This window comes from Xenopus laevis, chromosome 7L, assembly GCF_017654675.1.
Source record: "Xenopus laevis strain J_2021 chromosome 7L, Xenopus_laevis_v10.1, whole genome shotgun sequence".
Classification (NCBI taxonomy): Eukaryota; Metazoa; Chordata; class Amphibia; order Anura; family Pipidae; genus Xenopus; species Xenopus laevis.
In genome coordinates this window covers 56,144,099-56,171,983 of record NC_054383.1, presented here as the reverse complement: position 1 = coordinate 56,171,983, position 27,885 = coordinate 56,144,099, and the positions used below count along the sequence as shown (strand labels likewise).

The following is a 27,885-nucleotide window of genomic DNA, read 5'->3' as shown; positions in this document are numbered from 1 at the left end:
TTGAGCTGTTTTATGCAATATCTTTTTATAGAGACCTACATTATTTGAGGGGTATAGTTCTCCTTTAAATCATATTAAGGCATACCCTTAAATCCATATGCATTTTCCTTACCTGTGGATAACACAGCACCCCCCAGCACATGATTTAACACCTTAGGGGCCCCTAACAACAGCCTGGGTCTCTGGTGTGAACAGTACAGGTCTTTAGGGGTGTGAACAATAGAGGTATCACCGGTGTGAACAATGCATGGGGGATTACATGTGTGAATAATACAGGGGATTACAGTCTGTATTTGAGGTTTAAACAATGCAGGGGCCAATTAATCTCTGTAGTTATACCTTTTAAATTTTACACATGGTAAGCAGACATTCATGTGGGGACCACACAAGGGGGGGGGCACGGGCCGCCAGTTGGACAGCCCTGTCCTATAGAGTCCATTATAATGAAATAATTAAGACTTCTAAAACAGTACTGTTACTTCATGCCAACTGAGCTGCATAAATCCGTATTGGTGGCAAAACAATGTTTCATTTAATTTTTTACAGACTTAATGTATGGAGATCCAAATTAAAGAAAGACCCCTTATCTCGAAAACCCCAGGTTCTGAGCATTCTGCATTACAGGCCCCATACCTGAATGGCAGTTTATTTTCAATGCCCATGTATTTTGTCCAAATTGGCTCTGTATGAAAGCACTGTTGCAGTTTAGCAGTTATGTTGTTATATGAAGCCCTCTTATGGAAATCTATGATATTACTTTTGAGTATTGATTGGGAAACAGAACAAACCAAGGCTAACATGAACTGTAAAAATATGATGGCATTATTGCATGAACATATGCTGGAATATATGGTTATATATAATATAAATCTATAGATATAAATAGATAATGTTTTCAAGGACAGTCTAACAATGTTTCCTGCTACATACTGCCTTTCCAGAAGCACTTGTTTGTAGCAGGTAAATTTTGAAGATTGCAAGATCGTGTGCCATAGTAATATCCTTGCTCTAACAAACTGTTTCCAGCACAAGTCAGCAATTTTAAGTGCCTGTGAATGCCTGTGGAAAGTTTTGATCTTATGCATCATCATAACTGGCAGCAATGTATATTGCAAGTAAAATAAAATAAAACATTATGTACACTAGACATCTGTATATGTCTTTATTTTAACATATTACCCTTCTGAAAAACTAAACAATCTTCACTGCAGCAATTGATTACTGGATTATGTGTGCATTTCAATGCCTCAGGATAATATTACCCAATGGTTACTCAATTGTTTGAATCTAATTTATTTTGTAATTTACTTTCTATCATAAAATAGCAGTGTATAAACTCATTAGCAAACATAGTACAGTTTGTTTCACCATAACACTACATGTATAACTCTCCTTTACCCATTGACACTGATTTGCTAAGCTGTATCATTTCCCTTATTTAGAAGAAAGCATTTAGTCTAGGGAGTTCACTTACTGAAATTAGATATTACAAACCAACCTTATGCTGTACTTCTGCACATTTAATCCTGGTCATATAAAGCATTGCTAGCCAATTTCGTTGCAGTCAGATGGACCGACATTATACACAGTATGGAAGGGAAGAGATCATGGGTTGTTTTTTGCATTTTGGGAACAAAGACATGCTAGTCTTACCCCAATAACATGCCAATCTTACCCCAATAGCATGCCACTTGGTAAAAGGAAGACAAGGATTGGCACCATCCATCCTGCTCTCCTTTCTCCTGCCCAGCAGGACCATTTCCAGCTTTTACTCTGTAGCCATTTTGATACAGATCTCCGAGGGATTTTTTGCGCCTTTGCGTGCTTCTGTAAACTTCACTTCTGGTTGCTCCTTTAGGAGCCCGATAAACTAATATCTTGCTAGGAATCATAGTTAAACATGTACTTAAAAACTGTACAGATGTTGAAATGCATAGGAATCCTTATTTGTTCCTTAAAAAAGCATACTCCATTTTGAGAAGAGAGGAAAAGGCTGATGGCAAATAAAAGGTATCCTCTTAATTTGTGCCCTGTGCCACAATTTCAAGACACAAAAATAAAAGACGGGAAGAAAGACAAGAAAAACAAAATTCAAGCAAGTGTCCAGATATACAGCGGCAGAGTGGCAAAGATGATAATGAAATGCATGTTACATACAGCTTCAGGATGCTAGTCTGTACAGATGCACAACTGATTCCTCCCATAGCAGTGATTTAAAACCCCCACCCCTATTTGCCATCAGGATATTAAAGCTTAAGCTCCTTTTGGACACTCTAGGGAGACGAGTTCTGGCCAATGCACACCCCCCCCCCTCCACACACAAACAGAGCTACAGAGGACAATACAATGCTGGAACCAGCTGATGGATGTAGGGGGGTGACATTAAAGGATTTCATTTGTTTAAAAGGAAAATTTGTTTCTGAAATGGTATGCCTATACATGCATTACAAGCAAATCAACACAATAAACTTGTTTGTTTTAAAGACAGATGCAGTGTTACATTCTTTGAGGGTAGGCGGGACATTTTTTTTTTTAATGAAACCAGTTAATATCACAAAATGTTCTTAGAGACCATCACCATATGCCACAAAATGGCTTTCCCTAAAACTCAAAAAACCTATCTATCTATCCTATCTATCCTATCAGATAGAAATTATACACCTTTAAAGTTCAATATAGAAAAGGGAAGAAGGCATAGTAATAGCAGTGTATTAGGCATAATAGGCTATCAATGGAAAGCCTTAAAGTGGACCTGTCACCCAGACACAAAAATCTGTATAATAAAAGTCATTTTCAAATTAAACATGAAGTCCAATTTCTATTTTTTATTAAAGCATTCATAGCTGTTGTAAACTCATTTAAAAATCTCAGCTGTCAATCAAATATTGTCTGCCCCTCCTCTATGCCATGGGCATAGAGGCTGGGCAGACAATTACTTTCACTTTCCATTCAGCACTTCCTAGATGTCACTGCTCTCCACACATTCCCCGTTCTCTTTACCATTTAAATGTGTAGCCAGGGCATGGGAATGGACATCGGGTCCCCCATTCTGGTGCACAAACAAGATTCTGAGATGATGCAAGGCTATCCTTAATAACAGTGTGCACAAAATGGCTGCTGTCTGTTTGCTGTCATTTTGAATTCCCAGACTGAAGGAAACAAGATTCAAATAATGTATATAGTGTATTTTAAGTTCATTTTGCTTGACTAATGTGATAAAATAGGATTTTTAATAATTTTGGGTGACGGGTCCCCTTTAATTGATTATCATAGCTAACACAAGGTTCTTATAAGATATATATATATATATATATATATATATATATATATATATATATATATATATATATATATAGTGCAGCAGACAAAGATCGTAGAGTACACCAGCAGAAACATGTGGTCCAGATGCGCATGACCCAGACCTACAGTTTGAGGAGGCAATTAAAAAAAGTGAACAACACATACACATTTCATGAACAGGCCCCATAAATAAAAGGAAAAAATAAGGTAACATTTTTTTCTCCCTATGAAGCAAATTGGAGAGGCTTCAGTTGGAGTTATTTCACCTTCCTCTGGATTAACTAGCAGTTAGGCAGGCTTCACAAAAGGTTGAATGTTGGACATGTGTATTGGACGTGTCTTTTTTAACCTCATCTATCATGTTACTATGTTACTTAGGAGGTTTAGCGTTTAAAAAAACTATAAATAAAGCTTCATGTATGTTGGCTACCTGTGGACTATACTGGGTACTGTGCGCATATTATTATTATGTAGAAATCGAAAATGTTGTTCCTTGCCCATTGTTCTACTGTATTTGAAAAAAAAGATAATCTGCTATCTTTTAATTATGTCCCCTGACAAGCACCTCTTCTCCAAAGAAAACAACCTCCGCTTTCTTCATAGTTTCATAGTTCCATTAGATTTAACAGTTTTGTTACACATCTCGGAATCTTAAGGACTGGGGCCCAAAACTGCACTTCATAATGAAGATGAGGCCTTGTCATGGACCTATAAAGAAGGTTCAAATTTTAACATGTTTTTTAACCTCATCTATCATGTTTTTTTATCCCTTGGGTCATTTTTTATAGTTTTTTTTATACAAGAAAGCACTTAAGCTTTTCAAGCCACTGACATGGCTCCCTAGTTTTACAATGTTTGTTAACTTCAATAACCCCTAAAGTTTTATTAATGGGGTGGTTCAGCTTAAAGTTAACTTTTAGTTAAAAAATGGGCAATTCGAAGAAATATTTCAATTGGTTGTCATTTTTATTCTTTATATTTGTTTTTAATTATTTGCCTTCATCTACTGATTCTTTCCAGCTTTCGGATGGGGTCACTGATCCCAGCTAAAAACAAATGATCTATAATGCTACAAATGTATTGTTATTGCTACTTTTTATTACTCACCTTTCTATTCAGGCCCTCTTCTATTCATATTCCTATCTTTTATTCAAATCAATGCATGGTTGTTAGGATAATTTGGACCCTCTTCAATTCATCTTCCAATCTCTTATTCTAATCAATGCATAGTTGTTAGGATAATTTGGACCCTAGCAACCAGATTATTAGATTTAAACAGCTGACCAGCAAATCCTACCTGCTGATTGGCTGCTATGGGTGACTAGATCATTAGCAATTTTTGGACATTTTTTTTACATACCCCCCTTTATATCTTAGTCACTCCTCTAACATTGTCCATTGCCATTGAAACAAAATGCCAGTGAAGATTGTTATGGTCTATGCTAAATTGTACCTACACTAGTGCTGCAGATCCTATCATTTATGATGATCATTATTATTATTATCATTAATAATAATTAATTGCAATTACAAGATCCAAGAGCATCCTTCCTAGTAAGTTCCCAAACCACCTGAGATAAAAAAAGTCACAAACCTGCTTGCTTCTCAGGCCCAGATTTGTGGAAAGGCCATCGAGGCCCGGGCCTAGGGCGGCAGGAGATTCAATAGAGATTTAACTTTCCCATACGCAAATCATTGCTCCAGTCCCGATGATGAAAAATTGACTGAATAAAGGGTAGAGGACAGGGGCAATGAGCGGCAGCGGGCCTAGGGGCGCCCGCTATGTAAATCCAGCCCTGGTGCTTCTAACTTAACCAGTTACTGTTTAGATAATTTGAATCACCTGTAATTTGAACCTGACCTAGCTGTGCAGCTTTCCCTATTTGTCGTAGTAGCTGGGCCTCATTCTCTTACTTGAATTGGAAAGTTTGTTACATAGAACAATAACTTTCTTGAGTCCAATCTGTAATCTCTACCCCTGGGACCTCCAAACAGTCCACAGAGCTATCCTTGGTTAGTACTTTAGTTCATGCATTTTATTCTCTCTTTACATAAAGGCAAACTTTCTCCACCTTTTTAAACCCCTCTATCTTACCTAAAAAATATTATAGCTGTCCAAATTCACTAAGTCAAATGTTCCATCTCACAAATACCAACATTACCTTGCTAGTTGGAGACATCTACTAATAGTTTTGTCATTAGTATTAATATGCACCAAGACAGTTGTGTAAACCCAAACCCACTTAATAATTTGTCCATCCAGTCAAACACACACAGCAGGCCCTGGCACCACAGAGTCAGCAATATTGATCCAGATGACAAATTATCCTATCTGTTTTGGTTATAATTGTATCTGTTGGGATACACCAATCCTAAACCAGCCTCTCTTTTAAGTTTTTCCCCCACAATAGACAAATAAACAATGTACGTTCTGCCACATTTCCCCCATAGCAGCAAGCGATGCACCTTACAAAGTAGCGCATTGCTTCTAACAGGCACAGATCCCCCAAGGCAACAAGAGGCAGACTGATGACATCTCCACTGCTCCCCTTATAAATTACACCCCCAAAACGCTGCCCCTTCCACTCCTGCTGCGCACTTGTGACTGCTGGAGCCCCCCTGCTGCCTTTCTCAGCTTTCATCACTGGATTGGTCGCCTGGATTCGACTTTGTGAGCTGAACTGAATCTCTCTACACTCTTTATTTTACATATTTCCCTCTTAAAAAATTTTTCTATTTTTTTCTTCTGTATTTGGCCTTAGTACACTTACTCACTTACTTTTTTCTCTTCTTATTTTATTTATTACTTTGCTTTCTTTAGTGGTTTTTCTTTATTTGATGCACAAACTTTATTTCTGATCTTGTTCTACAGTTATTTGATTGCTTTTTGTTGTTTTTCTGCCATTTTCATCATTGGTGTGTGTTTTTATTGTTCTTATTGCATTATTACTTGTTTGCCATAAAAAAGTTCTGTTTGCAGTGACACTGGTGGATTTAGATTTCTGAACTCCGATTTCACTCCAATAATGTCACTATTGCTTTTGGTGCTTTTATTACATTTATTCTTTATATTGTTCTTTACTACTGGTTTAGTTCCCCAGAAAGGTGTCGCCGGCGTCTTGTTTTTGACGCCGGCGCCCGTTTTTGACGCCGGCGCCCGTTTTTTCATATCTTGCTGGCTTGGGTTTTTTTCTGGTTGTATTAGCAGGGTTAACTCTGCTGGCTTGGGTTTATAAAAAAAAAGTTAGTGAGTTTTTTTTCTAGCTTCTCATATTACAAGTGTTGTAGGAACTGTCTTGCTTTTTATTTGTTTGACTTTGCCTATTAATTCCTAGCTTTGTAGTCGTCTGTATTTCTGGCACAATGGCCAAACTGTTTTATACCACTGAGGAAGCAGCTAGGTTTTGCATGGACTCCAGCTCAGAGGAATTTAACGATTCCAATTCTGAGTGTCCCATCTGATGCCTCTACTGAGGAATCAGAGGCCATCCTACAGGACATGGTCCATTATACAAATTTTTACGCTGAGCAGTATCTTTCCAGCCACCCGTTACCAGGGTATTCAAGAGCCCAGGCATTGTATCCCACTAATGTCAATTAAATCAAAAGATTCCTGGTGCTTACATTGGCAAGGGGACTTGTCGAACGTAACACTTTAGCTTCATACTGGGATACAACTACAGTCCTTTCCATTTCCTCTTTTTTCAGCCGTTATGCCAAGAAACCGTTATCAAGAGTCCCTTTTGCTCTCCAAAGAGTGCCTAAGATTTCGCCAATACATCTCTAGTAAGCGTACTCATTACGGGATGACATTTTACAAACTCTGCAGAAGCAGCACGGGCTATACTAGTTTTTTCAAGTTCTATGAGAGAAAGGACTCTAATTTGGACACCCCCCTCCCGGTTGTCCTCTTGATTTGACCAGTGGTAAAATTGTCTGGGAGCTCATAACTCCACTGTTGGGCCGAGGTTTCCACTTATACGTGGATAACTTTTACACAAGCATCCTCTTATTCCGAACCCTTTATTGTTTGGACACCCCAGCCTGTGGCAACGTTAGGCATAACCACAAAGGACTGCTCAAGGAACTGGTGGATAAGAAATTAAAAAGTGGAGAAGTACATGCTCTTGAGCTCCTGGTGCTAAAATTTGCAGACACCAAAAATGTTTTTATGCTTACTACTATCCACAATGAGAGTCTAGTTGTCCAAAACACGCATGGTAGGCCTGCAAAATCAAAGCCACTCTGTTGTAAAGAATATAGTAAGCATATGGGTGGCGTTGATAAAACAGACCAAATTCAAACTTATTACAACGCCACCAGAAAAACCAGAGCCTGGTATAAAAAAGCAGCAATTTACATGATCCAAATTGCCTTTTATAATCCTTATGTCGTTTACAAGGCGGCAGTACCAGGTCCCAGATTGTCTAATTACAATTATCGGCTGCAGCTGCTCCCTGCCGGACTGGCAATCTGGGTTCTGGCAAATGCCAGAGGGGCTGCTATAAGGTCCCATAGAAAGTCAGTATTTAGTGGGCTGGTGGGGCTGTTTGGGCCTCTATGTGGGCTGAGTGGGCCTCTGTGCACCTGAAATGCCAGGGCCTATTTTAATTCTCAGTCCAGACCTGCTTCCTGCCCTTTTTAAATTGAAGTCTAACCATTCAGATCTAACATTTTGGCAGGTCCCTACTTCACTTATAACTAGGTTATAGATATTGGTAATAAAAAAAAAAAAAGTTTGACAAGGCAAAAGTTGGCAGGTTTTTTAGTAGTGATCTTTGATTTATGGTGTAGGATTTGACACAGCATTTTTTGTTGTGCAGCACAGCAGTAAGAAAAATTGTATGTAGGTTTGTTATTCGTCTAGGCATTCAGCTTTTGTGTTGAGCTTATGGTGCTTTAGGCCAGTTGTAGTGTTATGAATAGCACTTGTATTGCGCTGGTGGTATAGTGAACTGAGGTGCTGGTTGGTCGAGAGGGTGCACGATAGAACTTGTGGTATGTGAAAAATACCTGGGTGTGATGATGTGCATCTCTAATGCTGATGCCACAAGTCTTTTTTTTTTTTTTACTGGCACCTCAAAAGCTCATGTATCAGCGCAGTTATCGACAGTTGTGTCTGTATTTCTGGGCAACATTTGCATTAGTTTTTGTAAATTAAGTCACCTCTGGATTTGTGGGTAGTATGTCTTCAGTTTTCTTGAATAGTCTTCCGTTTAGATTTGTTCTTAGTGACCCACAGATACTGTGATGGCTCCCCAAGTGAAATTCAAATCTTCCTAGAGGAAGTTTTGCTCCTTACAGAGAGAGAACACTATTTGAGTGCTACTCCAGTTGAGCAAGTTTCTGAGATCATTTTCTTCCTGCTAGAAGGTAAAGCTCATTCCTGGGCAGAGAACTTATTGGGCAGTAGATCCCCTATAATCTACTGCTCAGTTTCTGTTGGCATTCCTAGATGAATTTGCCACAGTTCCCAGGCCAACTTCCCCTCAGCTATAGGCCTCAGTTCCCATGTCTGTTACCCCTCAGCATCTGGTTCCTCAGTAGCAGTCTCTGCCTACAGCTCCAGTGGGGCTTCCCCAGCAGCATCTGCTGTCTACAGCTCCAGAGGGGCCTTCCCCGCAGCATCCACTGCCCACAGCTCCAGAGGGGTCTTGCCAGCAACATCTGCTGCCCACAGCTCAAGAGGGGCCTTCCCAGAATCATCTGTGGCCCCCAGCTCCAGAGGGGCCTTCCCAGCAGCATCCACTGCCCACAGCTCCAGAGGGGCCTTCCCAGCAGCATCCGTTGCCCACAGCTCCAGATTGGCCTTCCCAGTGGCATCCACTGCCCACAGCTCCAGAGGGGCCTTCCCAGCAGCATCCACTGCCCACAGCTCCAGATGGGCCTTCACCACAGCATTCACTGCTTACTGCTCCCGAGTTGGTTCCCCAGCTGCCCAAAGCTCCAGCTAGGATTTACCGGCGGCTGCCTCCCATACTCGTGCTGGCTGCCTCCCATACCTGTGCTGGCTCCCCAGCAGCAGCCTCCTGAACATGTGCCGGCTCCCCAGCAGCTGTCCCCAGGAGAGGGGCTTCTGCAGTTTATTAACTCAGTGACTATGGCTACCCAAGCATTGTCCTCTAAAACCCAGGCACTCATGAGAGCGGCATCCACGAGGGTGGAGTTGCCGGTTCTAATGGAAGAACCCTGGCCACCCATGAAGGTGGTTCTACCCACAGCCTTACCTAGTTGGGCACCAGTGAGGGTGGATTTGCCTACTGCTGCCGATACCTGGGTCAACCGCCAGGGTGGTTCTGCCGAGTCCCAGAGCACCCGCGAGAGTGGTTCTGAGTCCCAGGGCACCGGCGAGGGTGGTTCTGCCGAGTCCAAGGGCACCGGTGAGGGTGGTTCGGCCGAGTCCCAGGGCACCGGTGAGGGTGGTTCGGCCGAGTCCCAGGGCACCGGCGCTGGTGGTTCTGCCGAGTCCCAGGGCACCGGTGCGGGTGGTTGTGCCGAGTCCCAGGGCACCGGTGATGGTGGTTCTGCCGAGTCCTAGGGCACCGGCAAGGGTGGTACTGCAGAGTCCCAGGGCACCCTTGAGGGTGGTTCTGCTGAGTCCCAGGGCATCCGCGAGGGTGGCTCAGACTATAGCATTTCCTTATACTTGCGTCCCAGCAAGGATGGTTTTATCTGTATCACAGCCAGATTCCCAGGCACCCACTGAGGTGGTTCTGCCCAAAGCATTGCCAGTTCCCCAGGTATTTGAAAATATTGGTCCCTGTGGCACCTGGAAGTCACCTTGGGGAGATGGGGGGGATACTGTCGGGATCTGCTGGGATTCCCCTAGGCACATACAGCTCCTGCCTCAAGAACTCACCCTTCACTCATCAGTCTCCACAGCACCCCCTACCTAATTCTTGACAGTAGCATCCAGATGCAGGTCCATAGAGTAGTCCCAAAATTCTCAGGGAGAATTCTTGGGGATAAATCTAACTTTGTATATTGTCTTTTCCTTTATTTCAGACCAAAGCACTGAGTTCTACAAAGGAATGCACAATTCTCCACATAGTAAAGCATGAATGGCATCTCTAAATTGTTGAAGGTGTTTATTTTTAAGAAATCTAAAACAGTTTGTGGGGGTTATTTCATCGGTAAGGGACAGTTTAGGATGAAACACAGATACTTGCACATACATTCACAGAACCAATATTATGCATTGTGCCTGTTTTGGGATGTTTGGTGGCCGTGTCTCTATAAATGTGTATTGATACATATGGGGTATTGTTTTATTCAGGGGAACATGCAGATTGTTATTGAGCAGGTTTTTGTCAGTTGCCATGGAAACTTAGGGAAAAATCTAACTTTGTATATCTTTTTTTCCTTTATTTCAGACCAAATTGCTGACTTCTACGAAGGACTGCAACCACAATTCTCCACGTAGAAAAACAAGAATGGAATCTTTGAATAGCTGAAGAAATGTACTTTTTGGAAATATATGGTTTATGGGGGTTATTTCACAGGTAAGGGGCAGTTTAGGATGAAAACATTTGAGAAATGCACAAATGTGCAGCCCCAATATTATGCATTGTCCCAGTTTTGGGGTGTTTGGTGGCTGCGTCTATGTGTATCCATACATATGAGGTATAGTTTTATTCAGGGGAACTTGCAGATTGTTATTGAGCAGGTTTTTGTTAGTTACCATGGAAACTTAGCGAGAAATCTAACTTTGGAACTTTTTTTTTTTTTTTCCCTTATTTCAGACCAAATCGATGACTTCTACGAATGACTGCGGCCACATTTCTCTAAGTATAAAAGCGGGAATGCCATCTTTGAAAAGCCGAAGAAGTGTATATGGTTTATGGGGGTTATTTCACAGTTTGGGGGTGTTTAGACTGAAAAATGCAAGTAGTACACATAGAGCGCAACCCCTAGATACTGCTTTTGCTCTTATGCGTTGCTCCTGTGTTGGGGTGTTTGGTGGCTGCATCTCTATGTGTATCCATACATATGGGGTATCGTTTTATTCAGCAGAAGTTTTGTCAGATTTACATTTGATCCTGCGTCTAAGTTTATATTTTGGAAAAAAACGAAAAATGCAACAAAAAAACTCTAAACATCATGATGCACTGGTAAAATGTATTTGAATTTTGAGTGAAAATTACAACACCACTATAAACCTGAAGGTCTGTAGTTTCTAAAAATACCAAACTTGAAGGGATAATTTAGATTTACATATAAGTTATGCTGCATCAACTGTCACGTGTGCTTAGTCACTTGGTTCTGGTGTAAAATTCTACAAAATGTTGTTTTAGTTTGGGGATTACAGAAGAAAGTGGGTTACTGATACATATTTGGTATTGTTGGACTTGACAGGATCAGGGCTTTTACAAACACAAAACAATGCATGTAAAATTAACTTTTCTATGGAAAAAAACGCAAGATAACCACGCGTTTTTAACAATTTTATTTTGTATACATATTTCACCCAAGATACACATTAAATCTCCAGAAAAGTCACAAAATTCTACTTGCACGTCAAAGCTCAATTTGCAGGGAAAAAAACAATATCTAATTTTCCTAGTTTCATGGAGGTTTTCCTGCAAAAAAACCTTGTTAAACTGAACAAGTACAAAATGCTTTAAAATGGCTGGCATTCGAGTAGCCAAAATGTGAAATTCTGCTGGCACTTAAAGGGTTAAAAAAAATTACTTGTTCCATAGTTGTCAGGTAATAGTTAGCCAGCCCTCTCAGTCTTTTCTTGGTCCACCAAATTGACAAGCAGATAAACCAGGTGAGAAGTTGGGGTTACCAGAAAGGGAGCAGCAGTTTTATGTGGCATTTGAAAGCTATGCTTTCTTGTCACAGAGTTCAAAATATTAATCTTTTGTATCTTTCTGCTATCTGGACAGTATCTACAGATTTTCTATTTCAACCCATAATAGCATGGTTGGAGCTACAGTCAAGGTATTTGTTTCAGATTTGCTTTTATGTAATATGTCCACTAATTTGAGTTCCAGGCCTCATTTTACTTTTGAAATGTCTCAAATGGCTTATCAGGACAAGAAGAAATTTCAAAAGATATAAAAGGTTTTGAAGACATAAAATTTTAATAGTATATATTCTCCCGATCCAATACATATATCACTGTCTAAGACACAAGTGCAAGATAAATATGGGTTGCAAAATTAAGCCCATGCAATTGATAAAGACGCAGAAGAACCTGCACATTTAGTGTAGTGATGGGCGAATTTATTCACCAGGCACAAATTCGCGGCGAATTCCTGTGTTTCGCCTCTGGCAAATACATTACTAATTTCCCACAAAAATTTGCCAGCGAAAATCAACAATTGGAATCAATGCCAGTGACCATTTGGATGCTGGAGACGACTAACGGATGCCCATAGACTTTAATGGGCGCCAGCGTCAACTTTGCTGTTTCGCTAATTTTTCAACAGGACAAATTTGCTCATCACTACATAAATGCAGTCCACCACCACCTCTTCTATATGCAAAGCATGCAGTACCGTATTCAGTTCAAGGAATGTTAAAGGCTATTGACTCCATTCTAGGATAGTAAACTGCTGCATCTCAAGGCGCAACCTGCAGTGCACCATACAATGCAACATTTTCTCCGCAAAGATAAGAAAATAAATTATCTGCCACAGTCCTTCCCGATCTGGTGCAAAGTTTTAAACTTTAAAGGTTTTTCTGGTGTATTAGTCAAATACCTATGAGGAAGGTCCCCTTCCACTGAAATTCGCAATTCACAGTTTTATGGACACACAGGGGATTCATATTTAAGGATATTGTTTTTAATATTTAGGCATACACAAGCTGGGTGGTGTGTTATGGGTTGTCCACTTCCTCCCCACCATGCTCCCCCCTCTGAATTCAGTTTTGCTAAATGCATTAGAATCCACCCCATAAGATCTCTGACAATGAGATCACCTCTAGCCCTGCTAAATTAAAATAGTCAGTGAGCAATTTCAGTGACTTTCACACATACCATCATTTCAAATGTCTTAACCTGGAAAATTGTATCTAGGATGGTAATGTTCACAGAGCAGTAGTAATAGAAGTACCACCTGTGGATGTGAACTATATAGATTATAAGGTTAATATAATCTGCAGTGCATTACATAAGCACTGTCTGGTTTTTGTATAGTTTGTTTTGACTATACAAATTTCTGAGGCATCTGCTTTTACCTTAGCCACCTCTGAACTATATATATATATATATATATATATATATATATATATATATATATATATATATATATTCCCAAATCCAAGGTGCACACCATTGACTAGGTTATTGCCCAGGTGCCAGCATAAAAGATATATAGTACATAAAGCAGGATGCGGCACTCACAGGGACTTGATGCAAAAACAGAAATTCTTTATTGGACTATATATATATATATATATATATATATATATATATATATATATATATATATATATAGTGAATAAAGTACCCCCTCTTGCAAATTATAAGGATTTCTAATATCCTCATATTTTGCAACAGGGGGTACTCTATTTATTATAATACACAAGATTCATATGACAGAAAGTCTGTAAGGCTGCTGCACATCTCCCATGTGAAACATATCAGTGCCCCCAAAGTGAATTTATAACACATTCAGGCAACAAGTCCAGTATACATAGGTGCTAGTCATCCCCCTTTCCTGGGGAAGCATATACGGTAACCTGTCAGCACAGGGCCAGGCAATGATTTAGCCACATACCTTCCGTTAATTTTGACGCCAATCCAGGTACAGGGGTGTGTATTATGCAGTCTTACCATCTGTGTCAGCCATTGTTCTCGATCTCTAGCTCTACCAGTGCCCCGTGCACCGAGAAGTACTCAAGAGTAGTCACACATCCCCACCGATTCGTGGCAACATCACGTGACTCATAGCGGGGACCCATTGTGCAAACCCATATCAGAGTATGCAGCACTTCCTACTGTCACCTCCGCATCCCGGTGGCAGGCAGCAGGGAGCTCACCTTGCATAGCCTGTATTTGTCCCATGTGGTCACTGTTCCACTGCACTTCTTCTGAACCAGATTTGCAGGTGGGTAGGTAGGTGAACTACAACTCACTCGCTCTGCTAACATGGTAGTCTTTTTTCATTACTTCTGGTGTATTGACACATCCTATTTTTTGTCTGGTACTCATGCACACACTCTGTTCCCCTGTGTGGGGCCCTTCACCTATTTGTGAACCGGAAATCATCAGGCAGCTCTATGTGGGGAAAAAAATCATGAGCTGGAATCAAAAAGAGAGGAAACAAAAAATGGATATGAATATGTTATTTACAGCAACAACTGGACTAATTATACGATATGTATTATTGGCATATAGGTTAGATTGAAACAAAATGTTCATATACTCTAAAGCAGTGATCCCCAACCAGTAGCTCGCGAGCAACATGTTGCTCTCAAACCCCTTCGATGTTGCTCCCAGTGGCCTCAAAGCAGGTGCTTATTTTTGAATTCCAAGCTTGGAGGCAAGTTTTGGTTGCATAAAAACCAGGTGTACTGCCAAACAGAGCCTTACTGTAAGTTGACAATCCACAAAGGGGCTACTAAATGGTCAATCACAGCACTTATTTGGCACCCAGGAACATTTTTCATGCTAGTGTTGCTCCCCAACTACTTTTACTTTTGAATGTTGCTCACGGGTTGTAAAGGTTGGGGATCCCTGCTCTAAAGTATCCATGCCATTGTCACTCGCGTACATTGTAACAAAATAAAGTATATAGAAGCAATAATGTTCCGATCATTATTTGTCTATCTCAAGTGAGTCACTAAAGTTGAAACAAATGGAGCCGTCAGCAGTGCCTCTCTTTTCTCACAATTCCTGAGAGTTATCAGGAATAATTCAGACCGAGGCACAGCGGAAGTACATTTATTGGAACTTGTGGAACAATTCAAATCTGATTGACCTACTAGTAGTCAAAGATGTGCTGCCGGATCCTAAAAGTGGACATACCTGGCTGGGGAAGCCATTAATGAATGGATGCTACAAGTGTACAAACTGTCTCACGTGTGGCAGAATGCTACAGGGTTCCCAGTTTACACACCAAAGGACAGGACATGAATTCACCATTAAACATAGACTAATTTATATGACCAACCATGTAGTCTACATGATCTGGTGCCCGTGTGGTTTACATTATGTGGGAAAAATTTCCACAACATACAGGGAAGAAATGAATAGCCACAGATGCGCTATAAGAGCAACCCTAGCCATGGGTAAAGCGGATCAGCCAGTGGCAAAACATTGTTTAAAGCCTAAACATACACTACCACAATTTAGGCACATGCTTATTGATCACGTGCTAGTCCCAAAGAGGGGGGTAATAGGGACCTTCTTTTGACCAGAAAAGAATCAATGTGGATATTCATACTTGAAGTCTTGGTTCCAAAAGGGCTGAACAAGATGCTACCGATGGCTCCATTGTTTAAACTTTAGTGACTCACTTGAGACACTTGAGACAAATAATGATGAGAACATTTCTGCTTCTACTGTATATACTTTATTTTGTTACAATGTACGCAAGTGACAATGGCATGGATACTTTGGAGTGTATGAACATTTTGTTTCAATCTAACCTATATGCCAATAATATGTATCGTATAATTAGTCCAGTTGTAGCTGTGAATAACATTCATATCCATTTTCTGGTTTTTTTTCCTCTTTTTGATTACTGCTCAGGATTTTTTCCCCCACATGGAGCTGACTGATGATTTCAGGTCCACAAATAGGTGAAGGGCCCCACACAGGGGAACGGAGTGTGCGCATGAGTACTGGGCAAAAAATAGGATGTGTCAATAAACCAGAAGGAATGAAAAAATACTACCATGCTAGCAGAGTGTGAGTTGTAGTTGACCTACCCCCCACCTGCAAATCTGTTTCAGAATGCCTGCAGGAGAAGTGCAGTGGAACAGTGACCACAAGGGACAAATACAGGCTATGCAAGGTGAACTCCCTGCTGCCTGCCACCGGGATGTAGGCAGTGAATGCACTGTGCTGCATACTCTGATATGAGTTTGCGCAATGGGTCCCCGCTATGAGTCACGTGATGTTGCCTACGAATTGGTGGGGAGGTGTGACTACTCTTGAGTACTACTCGGTGCACGGGGCACTGGTAGAGCTAGAGATCGGGTAGCAACAATGGCTGACACAGACAGTATGACTGCATAATACACACCCCCGTACCTGGATTGGCGGCAAAAGGACAGGTTACCATATATGCTTCCCCGTGAAAGGGGGAGATGACCGGCACCTATGTTTTTAAATACAATACTGGGCTAGTTGCCCGAATGTGTTTTAAATTCACTTTGGGGGAACTGATATGTTTCACATAGTCACGAAGGGGAAATGATTTTTATACTTTGATGAAATGTATCCATGATGCTTACACCAAATTGGATGAGATAGTTCAAATAGGTATGTGTAAAAACATAGTGAAAACATAAAAAGGAAAATATATCCGCTCACCACTTGGTGTCACCAACATGCATTGAATATAAGAACAGTCCATTTAGCAACATTTTGCAACATTTCTGACAGAATGAATAAAGAAGAACATGTAGAAATAAAACAGGATATTTGCATGCGTTAATCTAAATGCATTTTAAAATATTAAAAACTCCAGAGGAACTCATGTACACTAGATGGCAGTATGTGCATATAAATTCTGATGACCAATACTGATATAACTCACTGCAATGTGGCCTTACAAGGGAAGCCTTGCTTGATAAATGTTACCTTGTTTACACTAGATAGCAGCCCTTAATAAAAATAATCCCAGCTAAATAACTGTGCTTTATTTCCAAACACAGATGATCACTTCACTAAAAGCACACAAAGGGGCACATTCACTAAAGGGCAAATTTTTACCAGTGAACTCTCTGCCACACTCTCCCACTTGCCAGACATAAATTCGTTACCACTACGATAATTCACTAAAATGCGAAGTTGCGTCTCAGTAGCCGAACGCTGGTGAAGTTCTGTTTCGCTAGTGTTAAATCGGCAGAGAGAGCATTTCTTAGCGATCTTTCACTAGCATTCAGTTCTGAATGGCGAAATTTCGTTAGTACTCACACTTAGGTCAATTTGAATAGGTACATGGTACCTACAGGTACATATAGGTCGTATAGACATCTTTATTAGAGATGTTGGTTAAAATGCTTGAAGTGGCTAATTATTATTACACATGTCCAAAGAAGCAAAATAATGAATAAAGAGATCCTCTAATGCCCTAGACATGAGCCCACCCTAAAACAAATATGGCATGCAATAGGGTGCTAAACTGCGCTAGTAACGGTCTCTTTTGCTAGTGAATTGTCATCTACGCTTGTTAGTAAATTGCCAATGTCTCTGCGAATGAGATTTCTGGCTATCAATGGCCACTTCACCCTTTAGTATATCTGCTCCAAAGAGTTAAATGCAACAGAAAAAAAATTGCCATGCTTTTTAGCCACAATGCATGCATTTAACAAACATGGTATGCAGGTATAAGCTCTTTTGGGCAGGCACGTCTTTACCTTGTGTGTGTAATGTAAACACCCATTTGCAGAATTTGTTGGTGTTTTATAAATACATAATAATGAATGCAATATCATATCATTCATTAGACAATTACTACATAGCGAATTCTAATGAATAAGTAATGCCTATATAATCAATATCATGGAATAGTTCAGATGAAAATGAGGATAAATGTTCTAAAAATATTTTTGTGGACCAGGGTAAAAAAAATGTAAAAAGTATCTGCAATTAATTTATGCAAACTTGAATAAGATATTTATTTATATAGCGGAGTCACATTACGCAGTGCTTAACAGAGATTATACATCATCCTCTGCTCCATTCCCAGATCACATTTACTTACACTGTGGTCAATTTTGGGGTTTGTCCTGAAAAGCTTGTGCTACAACTTTTGCAATAAAGGGTGATAAAGGCTTCTGCTGATAAAATTGGTGTGCAGGGGCGATCCTGGCACCTCCGTTGCTGTAGCTGCCACCCCTGCTGTAGCTGCGACGGAAAGGGTCGAGGGGGGGTCCACGAAGAAGGCGGAGGGGTCCAGGGGTGCCAGGACACTAGCACAGGGGGCGTAATTGTGCTCTTTGCAGTAGTAGAGCCGAATTTGCTGTTTCTGAAAACCAGAAATTTGGCTCTTAAAGTTACCAGGAGTTGCATTTTTGCTACCCCTGGTAACCAGTGGGGCGCTGCCATCTGAGGCGAGTTTCTCAAATCAACATTGGTGCAGCTGCCCTGTTGGTGTGCTTCTTCCCTACATACAATTTGGATGCTATAATTGACCAGGAAGCTATCAGGAAATTGAATGCACCCTGAATGTACGGCAGAAACGTTTTGTTATTGGTCAATTTTATAGGAGCCATTAACCTACCTTACATTTTTGGTGTGTGAGGAAACATACAGGCAGGGAACACACAATGTGATGCAAGGCAGGAGTGTTACCCACTGAGCTCTGTGCTGCCAAGGGCACACACACACCAAAGGGCCCTCACACCAAAAATGTATGTTTGGCCTGTAATTAATTATTCTGCCAACCAAAGAAAAAGAGAGATAAACCATTGGGGAAACACATATGCAAGCAAAGGGAGCAGAAGGAAAGTGAATATTTTATCAACAGAAACATAATCACCAATTTTTTTGGCCTACGTGATGGTGTGCCAATAATGGAAGCCAGTGTTAGCCACTACCTGTTTTTTTTTAACCACACCCACTTTAAACCACACCCATGTTAAAACAAGACCATGTCCACATTAATTGTGGACCAAAAAACCAAATGGTTGGTGCTCACTGCAGGAATATCACTTATCACTCATATATGAAAAAAAGTTAAGTCATATTAAGACATACACTTAAATCCATAAATCCTCCCCTGTGGATAACACAGCACCTCCCCAGTGCATGATTAAACACCTTAGGGACCACTAACAACAATTTTCAAGTGCTAACAAACCCACAGAACAAACCCCTACCAGGCTTATGTTCCACAGGCAGAGCAGGGCACACACAGGGAGCATAGGGAAGGCAGAGTATGGCACACACAGGTAGAGTATGGCACACGCAAGGACCATAGGGCAGGCATAGTATGGCACACACAGGGAGCATAGTGCAAGCAGAGTATGGCACACACAGAGAGCATAGGGCAAGCACAGTATGGCACACACAGGGAAAGCAGAACAGAGCATTAGACAGGGAAACCTATCAGGACCACTCTAAAATGTACTACATGCAGTGACACAGTGCTGGTGCCCCTCCAGCAGTTTGTATAAGGTGTGAACAGGTGAATAATGTGGGCAGTTTCAGTCTGGGTCTCAGGTGTGAACAGTACAGGGCTTTAGAGGTGTGAACAATAGAACTGTTACAAGTGTGAACAATGCAGGGGGGATTACATGTGTGAACAATACAGGGGATTAGTCTGAATTTGAGGTTTAAACAAAGCAGGGGCCAGTTAATCACTATAATGATACCTTATAAAGTTTACAGAAACTAGTAGAAACTAGTAGAAACTAAACCCTAATGGCTCATTAGGTGTTGGACTATGCCCATGCCAAGATTCAAGCAGAGGTAAAGAAAGCACCATTTTATTCATTGGTAGAAAATAAATAAGATTTATGGAGACTTGGCCTACCAAGAAACAGAACAAGCATTATATATTCATACACGGTTATACGATTTCCAGTGGAAAGTGTCCCTTCCCCCACAGAAAAACAGTTACTTACCAAGCCAACTCCTGTTTAGATACACTGACACAAACACAGGAGGTACTGTGAAGAAATCCACAACTGAATTCACTTCCAGCCAGAACCAAAGCTTGTCATTAGCAGCTATGAACTGGAAAAAATAAAGATTCGGATAAAGCCATGAGCACAAAGAGCACAATACACATTTTTTAGAGATATGTCTAAGATTGGATAAAATACCACATCAGCACAGTAAATTCCTGCATTGCTTCCATGGGTTTTATATTTATCACAGTTAATTATTGCTTGCTATATTTTCTGTTGTTACAGTATTTCAGCCTGTTGTTTGGGCATCAGATTTGAGCACCTATAGGGAATTCGAGTATGTTATAGGCTATACAATTTCCTCCTAAATAAAGAAAATGGTTTTGCTTAGTCCAATCATTAATCTATCCTCTGTAAACAAGATTTAACAGTACAACCTGGTGGCCAACTATAAACAAAACCACTGTTCAATATATTCAAGGTTTGCACCCATAAGGTAGTATCACTACCTAACTCCAGGAGCTGGATGAATGACAAATGCAAACAAAAATTGGGACCAAAGCATTCTACTGGCTCATGCCACTTAAGGAAAGGGGATTTAAGAACTGATTCACTGTTTAAGTGCTGCTTCTATTTGATCTTGTTGAACCATATTTTGCCAGTAAACATGCTGCAAGGCATAGCTCAAACAGAAACCAGTAATTATACAATCAATAGCATCAAAAGACCATTCCAGGCAGCCAGAGGACAATATGGCCTCCATATTGTTATGCTTCTGTTGTCAGGACACAGGAAACAAAAGCTAAAAAGATATCTTATTCTTTTGGACAGTGGTGAATTTTTGCTATGTGAAACTCCAGACCCTACTTGACAAAGGAAATATCTCCTGTTGGCTTCCCACAGTCAAATTTTATTATATTAGTATGTCTTTTGAGCTACTAGAATTTTTGGACCCAGTAGTGGCAGAAGACTGGGCTTACACACAATGACTGCTCATTCCCTCATGATTAAGTCAAAAGAAGCACAGTTAAAATAAACTGGATTATAAATTTAACTATTGTTGTTTAAAGGAGAGAGATCAATATTCTGCTAGGATAAAGGAGTTCTGTAGCCAAAGGCCTCATACAAAAAGATTCCATCTGCTTTGGAAACAATGTTTGCATTAAGCATGCTCTCTCGCCATCCTAGGGTATGCCTCACTGGCAAACAATGGGGCATGTTTTCATAATCTTGCAGTCCATCAGTAAGTAAAACTTGAATGAGGGGCATCATGCTCATGAAGCCATATGTGAAAATATATGAAATTCTAGGCCTTCCTTTAATGTTCTATTTATAGGTTGTCACTGGAAGCAATAAGGTTTTTATTGAAGAGGATTATTGCATAGATACTCTTTCCTTGCCCAAGCTTCTATTTACAACTGACTAAGGTGTGTGCTACAAGTTCAAGCTTCATTCTTTATCCCTAAGGAAGTGGGCAACAAACCATTTTATAAATGCCTTTACGTCAAGCCAGGAATGTGAGGCTTTCAAAATAATGTAATTTCCAGAAAATCAGGCCCTGGGGATGACATCATGATAATTTTTTAAAATGTGTTACTATCCCTTTATCCACAAATAGTTCCTGTATAATTACTATAAATCTTGAGAAAAAGTTTACTTAGGGAGGGCTACTTTTGCACATTTTTTCTTGTAAAATGTTTTTATGGATTCTAAAATACTCAACAAATTCTGGAGAAAATGTGGCACCACAATAAAGACTTACCCGCAAGCCAAAATATAGCAGAAAGAAGATGTTGAAGGCCATGTCTATTTGAAGAGTGAAATCCTTGTAAAAGTTTTGACAAGATTCAATAGGGCTGAAAAAAGAAACATTAAAGAAACATTAAAAATGATTTACACAATGTTGAAATAAATATATTGGTACTGTAAATTAATTTGTTTTGTCAAAAGAAGTTCTCTAAAAGTTTTGATGTACGTAGTAGCGCTTCTCCCTTTTTCCAGCAAATAATTATAGAGTAAGCATTTGGGAAGGTAATAGCAGACAATGCTGCTGAGTTGAACATTTATACCCACAGGATACATGTTCGATGCTCAAAGCAGTAGAACTTAAATTTACATATTTATCAAATCTGATTTTTTTTTAAAAAAAATGTTTCTGACATTTAGGAACATTTCTGATACATGCATATGCAGAGCTAACTGCCTTAAATCCTTCTGGAATCTCCAGTTCAATCTTTTATAAAACACCCTCTTAGGGACAACAATCATGTATAATAAATTACTCTCATTTAAACTAAATTAAAGTCAAAGTCCAACAAAGAATAAAACCAGCAATGTTATGGGAGCCGTTTGTCCCAAATACATTCTGTATACAAAACTATCCCTAAAACACAGAATTAATGTCTCTCATGGTATATAAGTATTTGTGGTATATAAGTATTTGTGACCATACACAGATAAAAAAAATATACAAATGACTTATTTCTATTTAAAAATGAGAAAAAAATCTGGTTAGTGCACAAAAGGATGTCATTATATTACAAACTCCATTCTGTACATTTTTTTTTTTCAACAATATTTTTATTGTTTCACAAACAAATGCCAAGTGTACGTTACAAAAGTTTGACAGGTTATCAAAAATAATGCAAACAGTCGAAAGCAGACACAAGTAAAATATCAGTGCACATTGACACAACGTAAGATATCAACAGTGAATAGACGAAATAAAATCGTTGCAAATTATTATGAGACCATGTGAGTCTGTTACGTTGCATTGGTTATCAACTGTAATCGTTACACAACTATGAAACAGTGAAATCAAAGAGCCACCTAGTCATTAGATTGCATGGAAAAGACTGATAAATAGCGAAATAAGTCACAGGAATATGAATACATCACAAAAATAAAATCGAGTGATAGTAGGAAAGTCAAATGGAAAGGAGCTGATAAACATTGGGATCACTGCGTCTGTACTCCAACCAGGGCTGCCAAATCCTTAGGAATTTATCATGGGTGTTGTTGAGAAAACTAGCTAATTTTTCATTCACCATAATCCAATCCATTTTACGTTTAAAGGCTAGAATAGGAATAGATCCACCTTTCCACGCCTTAGCGATGGTTTGTTTTGCAGCTAAAAATATACACGTCAACAGTTTGTGTTGTATTTTAGAGAAACCGTCACATTTACCATTCAAAAGTGCTAGCATTGGGTCTCTCCTCACATTAATGTTAAAAACAGAGAATATGATAGTGTGGATTCTGATCCAAAATCTAACCACCCTAGGGCACGTCCACCATATATGGTACATGGAACCAATTAGTTGGCAGCCTCTAAAGCAATTGGGATCTGCCGTAGCAACACCTTTCGCTATCCTATCGGGCGTCAAATACCATCGAAATAATACCTTGTAGGAGGCCTCCAGCAAAACAGTATTCATAGAACTGGATTTAGTGATTTCCCAACACTTTCCCCAATGTTCCATATCATATGAAAACGAGACATCCTTTTCCTGTGCCCTAACATAAGTGTGGACTCTTGGGTTTGACAGGTTATTTAAGGCCGAATACAACAGCGAGATCATACCCGTGCGGTGGGAGGGGCGGAGACACCACCTTTCAAAAAATGTCAGACTGTGTTGTGACCTTTCCCAGTGGTTTTTCAGTGAAGATATGTAATGTAACACCTGTAACGCTCTAAAAATTTCTGATGGCGGAAGGTCCCGTTGGGACTGGAGGAGAGCTATAGTAAGTGGGCCCCTAACGTTATAGCAGTCATAGATTCTAAGAATATTGCTAGAACTCCAACACCGGAAAAGGGCAACATTCTGACCCGGTACAAAATCCGGATTTTGGAGCAAAGGAGTAATCGGCGCCCATGGCGACATGAGTTCGGCTGAGTACCGAACACTATCCCAAACCTTTAAAGTGGCGCTCAAGCTTGGGCTCTGGACCAAAGATCGTTTATGTGACATAGGCCAAATTAACGCATCTGCTGAGTATGGGGCACAAATGTAATTTTCCAATTGAACCCATTGCGGGCCTACCGAGCCCATATGTAGAAGTGGAATGGCAGTCAGTTGGGCAGCATAAAAGTAGTGAAGAAGGTTTGGGAGGCCCAAACCTCCCTGAGCCCTGGAAGCGTATAAGGTTTTCTTATTAACCCGGGGTGGCTTATTATCCCATATATAGCGCATTATCCTCCCCTGAAATTCCTTCAAATCCGGTAAACTAATGGAGACTGGCAGAGTACGGAAATAATACAAAAGTTTAGGTAGTATCGTCATCTTGATAGAGTTTATACGTCCCACCCATGAAATATGATATCTACTCCATTCTTCCAATGATTTTGTTAGGGAAACGTACAGTTTAGGGTAATTGTGTTTGTATAAGGTCGAATATAGCGCGGTGAGGTTAACCCCCAATATTGAGATACAAACGGGCTGCCACTTAAAATCAAAGTTAAGCTTCAATAATTTAACAGTTTCGGGGGCGAGAGTCAGGTTGAGAGCCTCAGATTTCTCATGATTGATAGTTAGACCAGAAACATCCCCAAATTTCCCCAACAGATCAAACAGATTAGGCAAAGAGGTAAGGGGTTGTGTCACAAGCATCGTTACATCATCCGCAAACAATGAGATTTTATGATGGAAACCATTAATTCGAAGACCGTGTATATTAGGATTAGCTCTTATAAGTGCTGCCAATGGTTCGATAGCAAGATCAAATAATATGGGGGACAATGGGCATCCCTGTTAAGTGCCACGATGAATACTGAATAAGGAGGACTGATATCCCATCACTGATACATAAACCGAGGGGGATTGATACAACGAATGTACCCAAGTTCGAAACTTCTGCCCAAAACCCCACAGATTAAGTATATGATGTAGATAAGACCAAGACAGCGTGTCAAAAGCTTTCCTAATATCTAACTTCAATAGTAACGCTTTAGTGGAAGCCACCTGGGCCTTATGTATCAGCAGTAGAAGGCGTCTAATGGCATCACTAGCTTGTCTCCCTGGGATAAACCCAACCTGATCCTTATGTATCCACTGAGGAAGGTATAAATTGAGCCGAATTGACAAAACCGTGGACAAAATCTTAATATCGTTATTTAGTAGCGAAATAGGCCTATAATTTTGATAATTAGTAGGGTCCGTTGACGGTTTAGGAAAAGTTATAATTTTCGCAGTTTGAGATAAGTGGGAGAACCGAGAACCGTGTTGCAACGAATTAAATAGCTGCGATAGGTAAGGGGCTAAAAGGAAAGCAAATTTCTTATAATAGTGGACCGAAAACCCGTCAGGACCCGGGGCCTTCCCAGATTTCAAATGTTTAATTGCTGCAGTAACTTCCTCAGTGGTTACATCGGCTTCTATAGATGCGAGCTGAGAATCAGTAAGCGTAGGAAGCTGAAGGTCATGCAGTACTTTCTTATACTGGGCTGTGGTTGGGTTACCTACGCTAGAATATAGCTTCATATAGTACTCTGCAAATTCCTGCGCAATTTTGGTAGGATTAGTTGTTAACCCTCCATTTTGTTGTTTAATGGGGTGGACAAGTATGGTACGAGGGCTATTATTTAATTTTCTGGCAAACATCCTACTAGGTCTATTGGCGTTAGAGTAAAACTTTTGTTGCGACCAACGAAGGGCCTTTTCGGCTTCATGAGTGAGAGCCAGATCGAGATCTAGGTGGAGTTGATGAAATTCCCCTCTTAGATCCAGCTCTGGGTGATCACTCTGTTTCTGCATCACCTCGTCTAATTGCCGAGTAAGATTGTCTATCACTAGCCTACGATGTTTTTTCCGTCTGGAACATAATTGGATAAATTTACCTCCCAAGACTGCCTTGTGAGCTTCCCACAAGGTGGTTATTTGTGAGACGGAAGTTTCGTTCTCCTTAAAGTAATTTGATATGGTGGACTCAATTTCAGATGCTATATCAGGTACCATGAGCAAAGAGTCGTTAAGTTTCCACTGGTACCCTCTGGCGGCCCGATTATCTATTGTAAACCGATGGGAAACCGGGGAGTGGTCTGACCATGGAACGTTTAAGATCTTAGCAGTGCATATTTGGGGTGTGTAGTCCTGCGAAATAAATATATGGTCAATGCGCGTATAAACCTTGTGAGGGTAAGAGTAATGGTTATAGCCCTTACTGTAAGGATGTTGTTCCCGCCAAACATCAACTAGTGAATGACGGTCCACTATGCGTCTAAATTGGCGAATGGAGTAAATGTTAGAGATTTCAGAGGTAGAAAGAGGAGTATCCTGTCTATCCCAGCCCGCATCTAAAATCAAATTGGAGTCACCACAAATAATAAGACCCCCTTCTTTAACCGCCTGACTCTGTTGGATAATTCTGGATAGAAATAAAAGGGGGTTTTGGTTAGGCGCATAGTATGTAACAATAGTGTACTTTGAGTCCTGGAGTGATAGTTTTATTTGTAGGAATCTGCCCTCCGGATCCACAACTACGTTTTCTATTACAACAGATAGTCCGGCTCTAAAAAAAATAGCAACCCCTTTCGTTTTAGTCGGCCCCTTAGCCAAGTGAAACAGAGGGTATCTATGGTGAAAATACTTTGGAAAGGAGGCAGCAGAAAAATGTGTCTCCTGTAAACATACAATATCGGCAGCAAGCGAATTATAAAAGGAGAAAGCTTTAGCCCGTTTGGAGGGTGAATTAAACCCTTGCACGTTATGGGAAATTATAGAAACTGCCATCTTAACTGTAGCCATAAGGCAGAACTATCAAAACGAAAATCCCAGAAGTATGCAGATAAAGATTCCATGTGACTCTCAAGCATTTTCCTGACAAAAGTAGGGTGTGGTGGCGCTCAGTAGAACAAAACAAACTTAAAAAAACAACTAAAAACCAGTTAGTCCTAAATAGACTAAACACTAGGGCCTTAGCACAAACCCTACAGTGGGGTTTAAACCCCATCTAAGGCCTGCAAGTTGGAGGGGCATAACACAAGAGCTCCAGATCATAACATATAAGGCAACAATAAGGTTAATAGTAGTGCAAAATTATAAACAAGAAAAAGAATAAGAAAACAAAAAAAAAACCATGAAAGCATAAAATAAGCATACGACATTAGTCAGGGAGAACCATGGAGCAGGAGATGAGTAAACCTTTCAGTCGTGTGCTCCATGGTGAAAAAATGTTCCTGATGGGTGATTGTAGGGCGGTCACACAAAGGTAGATCGTAGTAGTCCAAACCCTGCGGAGTCAAACATCTCTGGTGAAGGAAAGTCGCCACGGACGATTCTATAGCTCAATCCTGAAGCGGGAAAAAAATAAGTGTGTAGGCGTCCTGGATGTTACAAAGTAGGGGCCAACGGCCAGCGAACACACGTAGTAAGTGGTGACTTCATCATGTCTCCCTTTGAGAGGCTCGCGTAACCACAGGCTTTGGTCTGGCAGGTCCCACCTTCTGCCAGATCGGCGTAAGCTTTTTAGGAGGTGAGGCCTGAGGGGTCGAAGGATGCTGTTCCACTAGCTCCACTAGTGGCGAGACCCTCCTCAGGAGTATCCATAGAGTAGGATCTGTTGTTAAAAGAGAAGGCCAGGCGAAATGGGAAAGCCCAACGGTAGCGTACCTTATGGTGCTGGAGAATTTTGGTGACCGGCTGCATCGTACGTCTCTTTTGTAGAGTCGTAGGCGAGAGGTCTGGATAAAGTTGATAGGAATGATCACGAAAGCCCAAGGAACCTCGCTCCCGCGCAGCCCTCAGCACCTCAACCTGAGTCTGATGATAGTGAAATTGTATAATAACGTCCCTGGGAGGGTCCCCCTGCTTGTAGGGCCGCAGTGCCCGA

The 27,885-nt window shown here is 40.5% G+C and overlaps 1 protein-coding gene across 17 annotated transcripts in view; it reads right to left on the bottom strand.

The window, feature by feature from the left end:
- kcnma1.L (potassium calcium-activated channel subfamily M alpha 1 L homeolog) overlaps positions 1-27,885 on the bottom strand; it is a 673,250-nt gene that overhangs the window by 425,493 nt on the left and 219,872 nt on the right. For all 17 annotated transcript variants that reach the window (XM_041568337.1, XM_041568334.1, XM_018240308.2 and 14 more), the window contains 2 exon segments: positions 21,821-21,914; positions 20,053-20,164 (listed from right to left, as the gene is read on the bottom strand). In XM_041568337.1, the coding sequence (XP_041424271.1) occupies positions 20,053-20,164; positions 21,821-21,914 (206 nt within the window).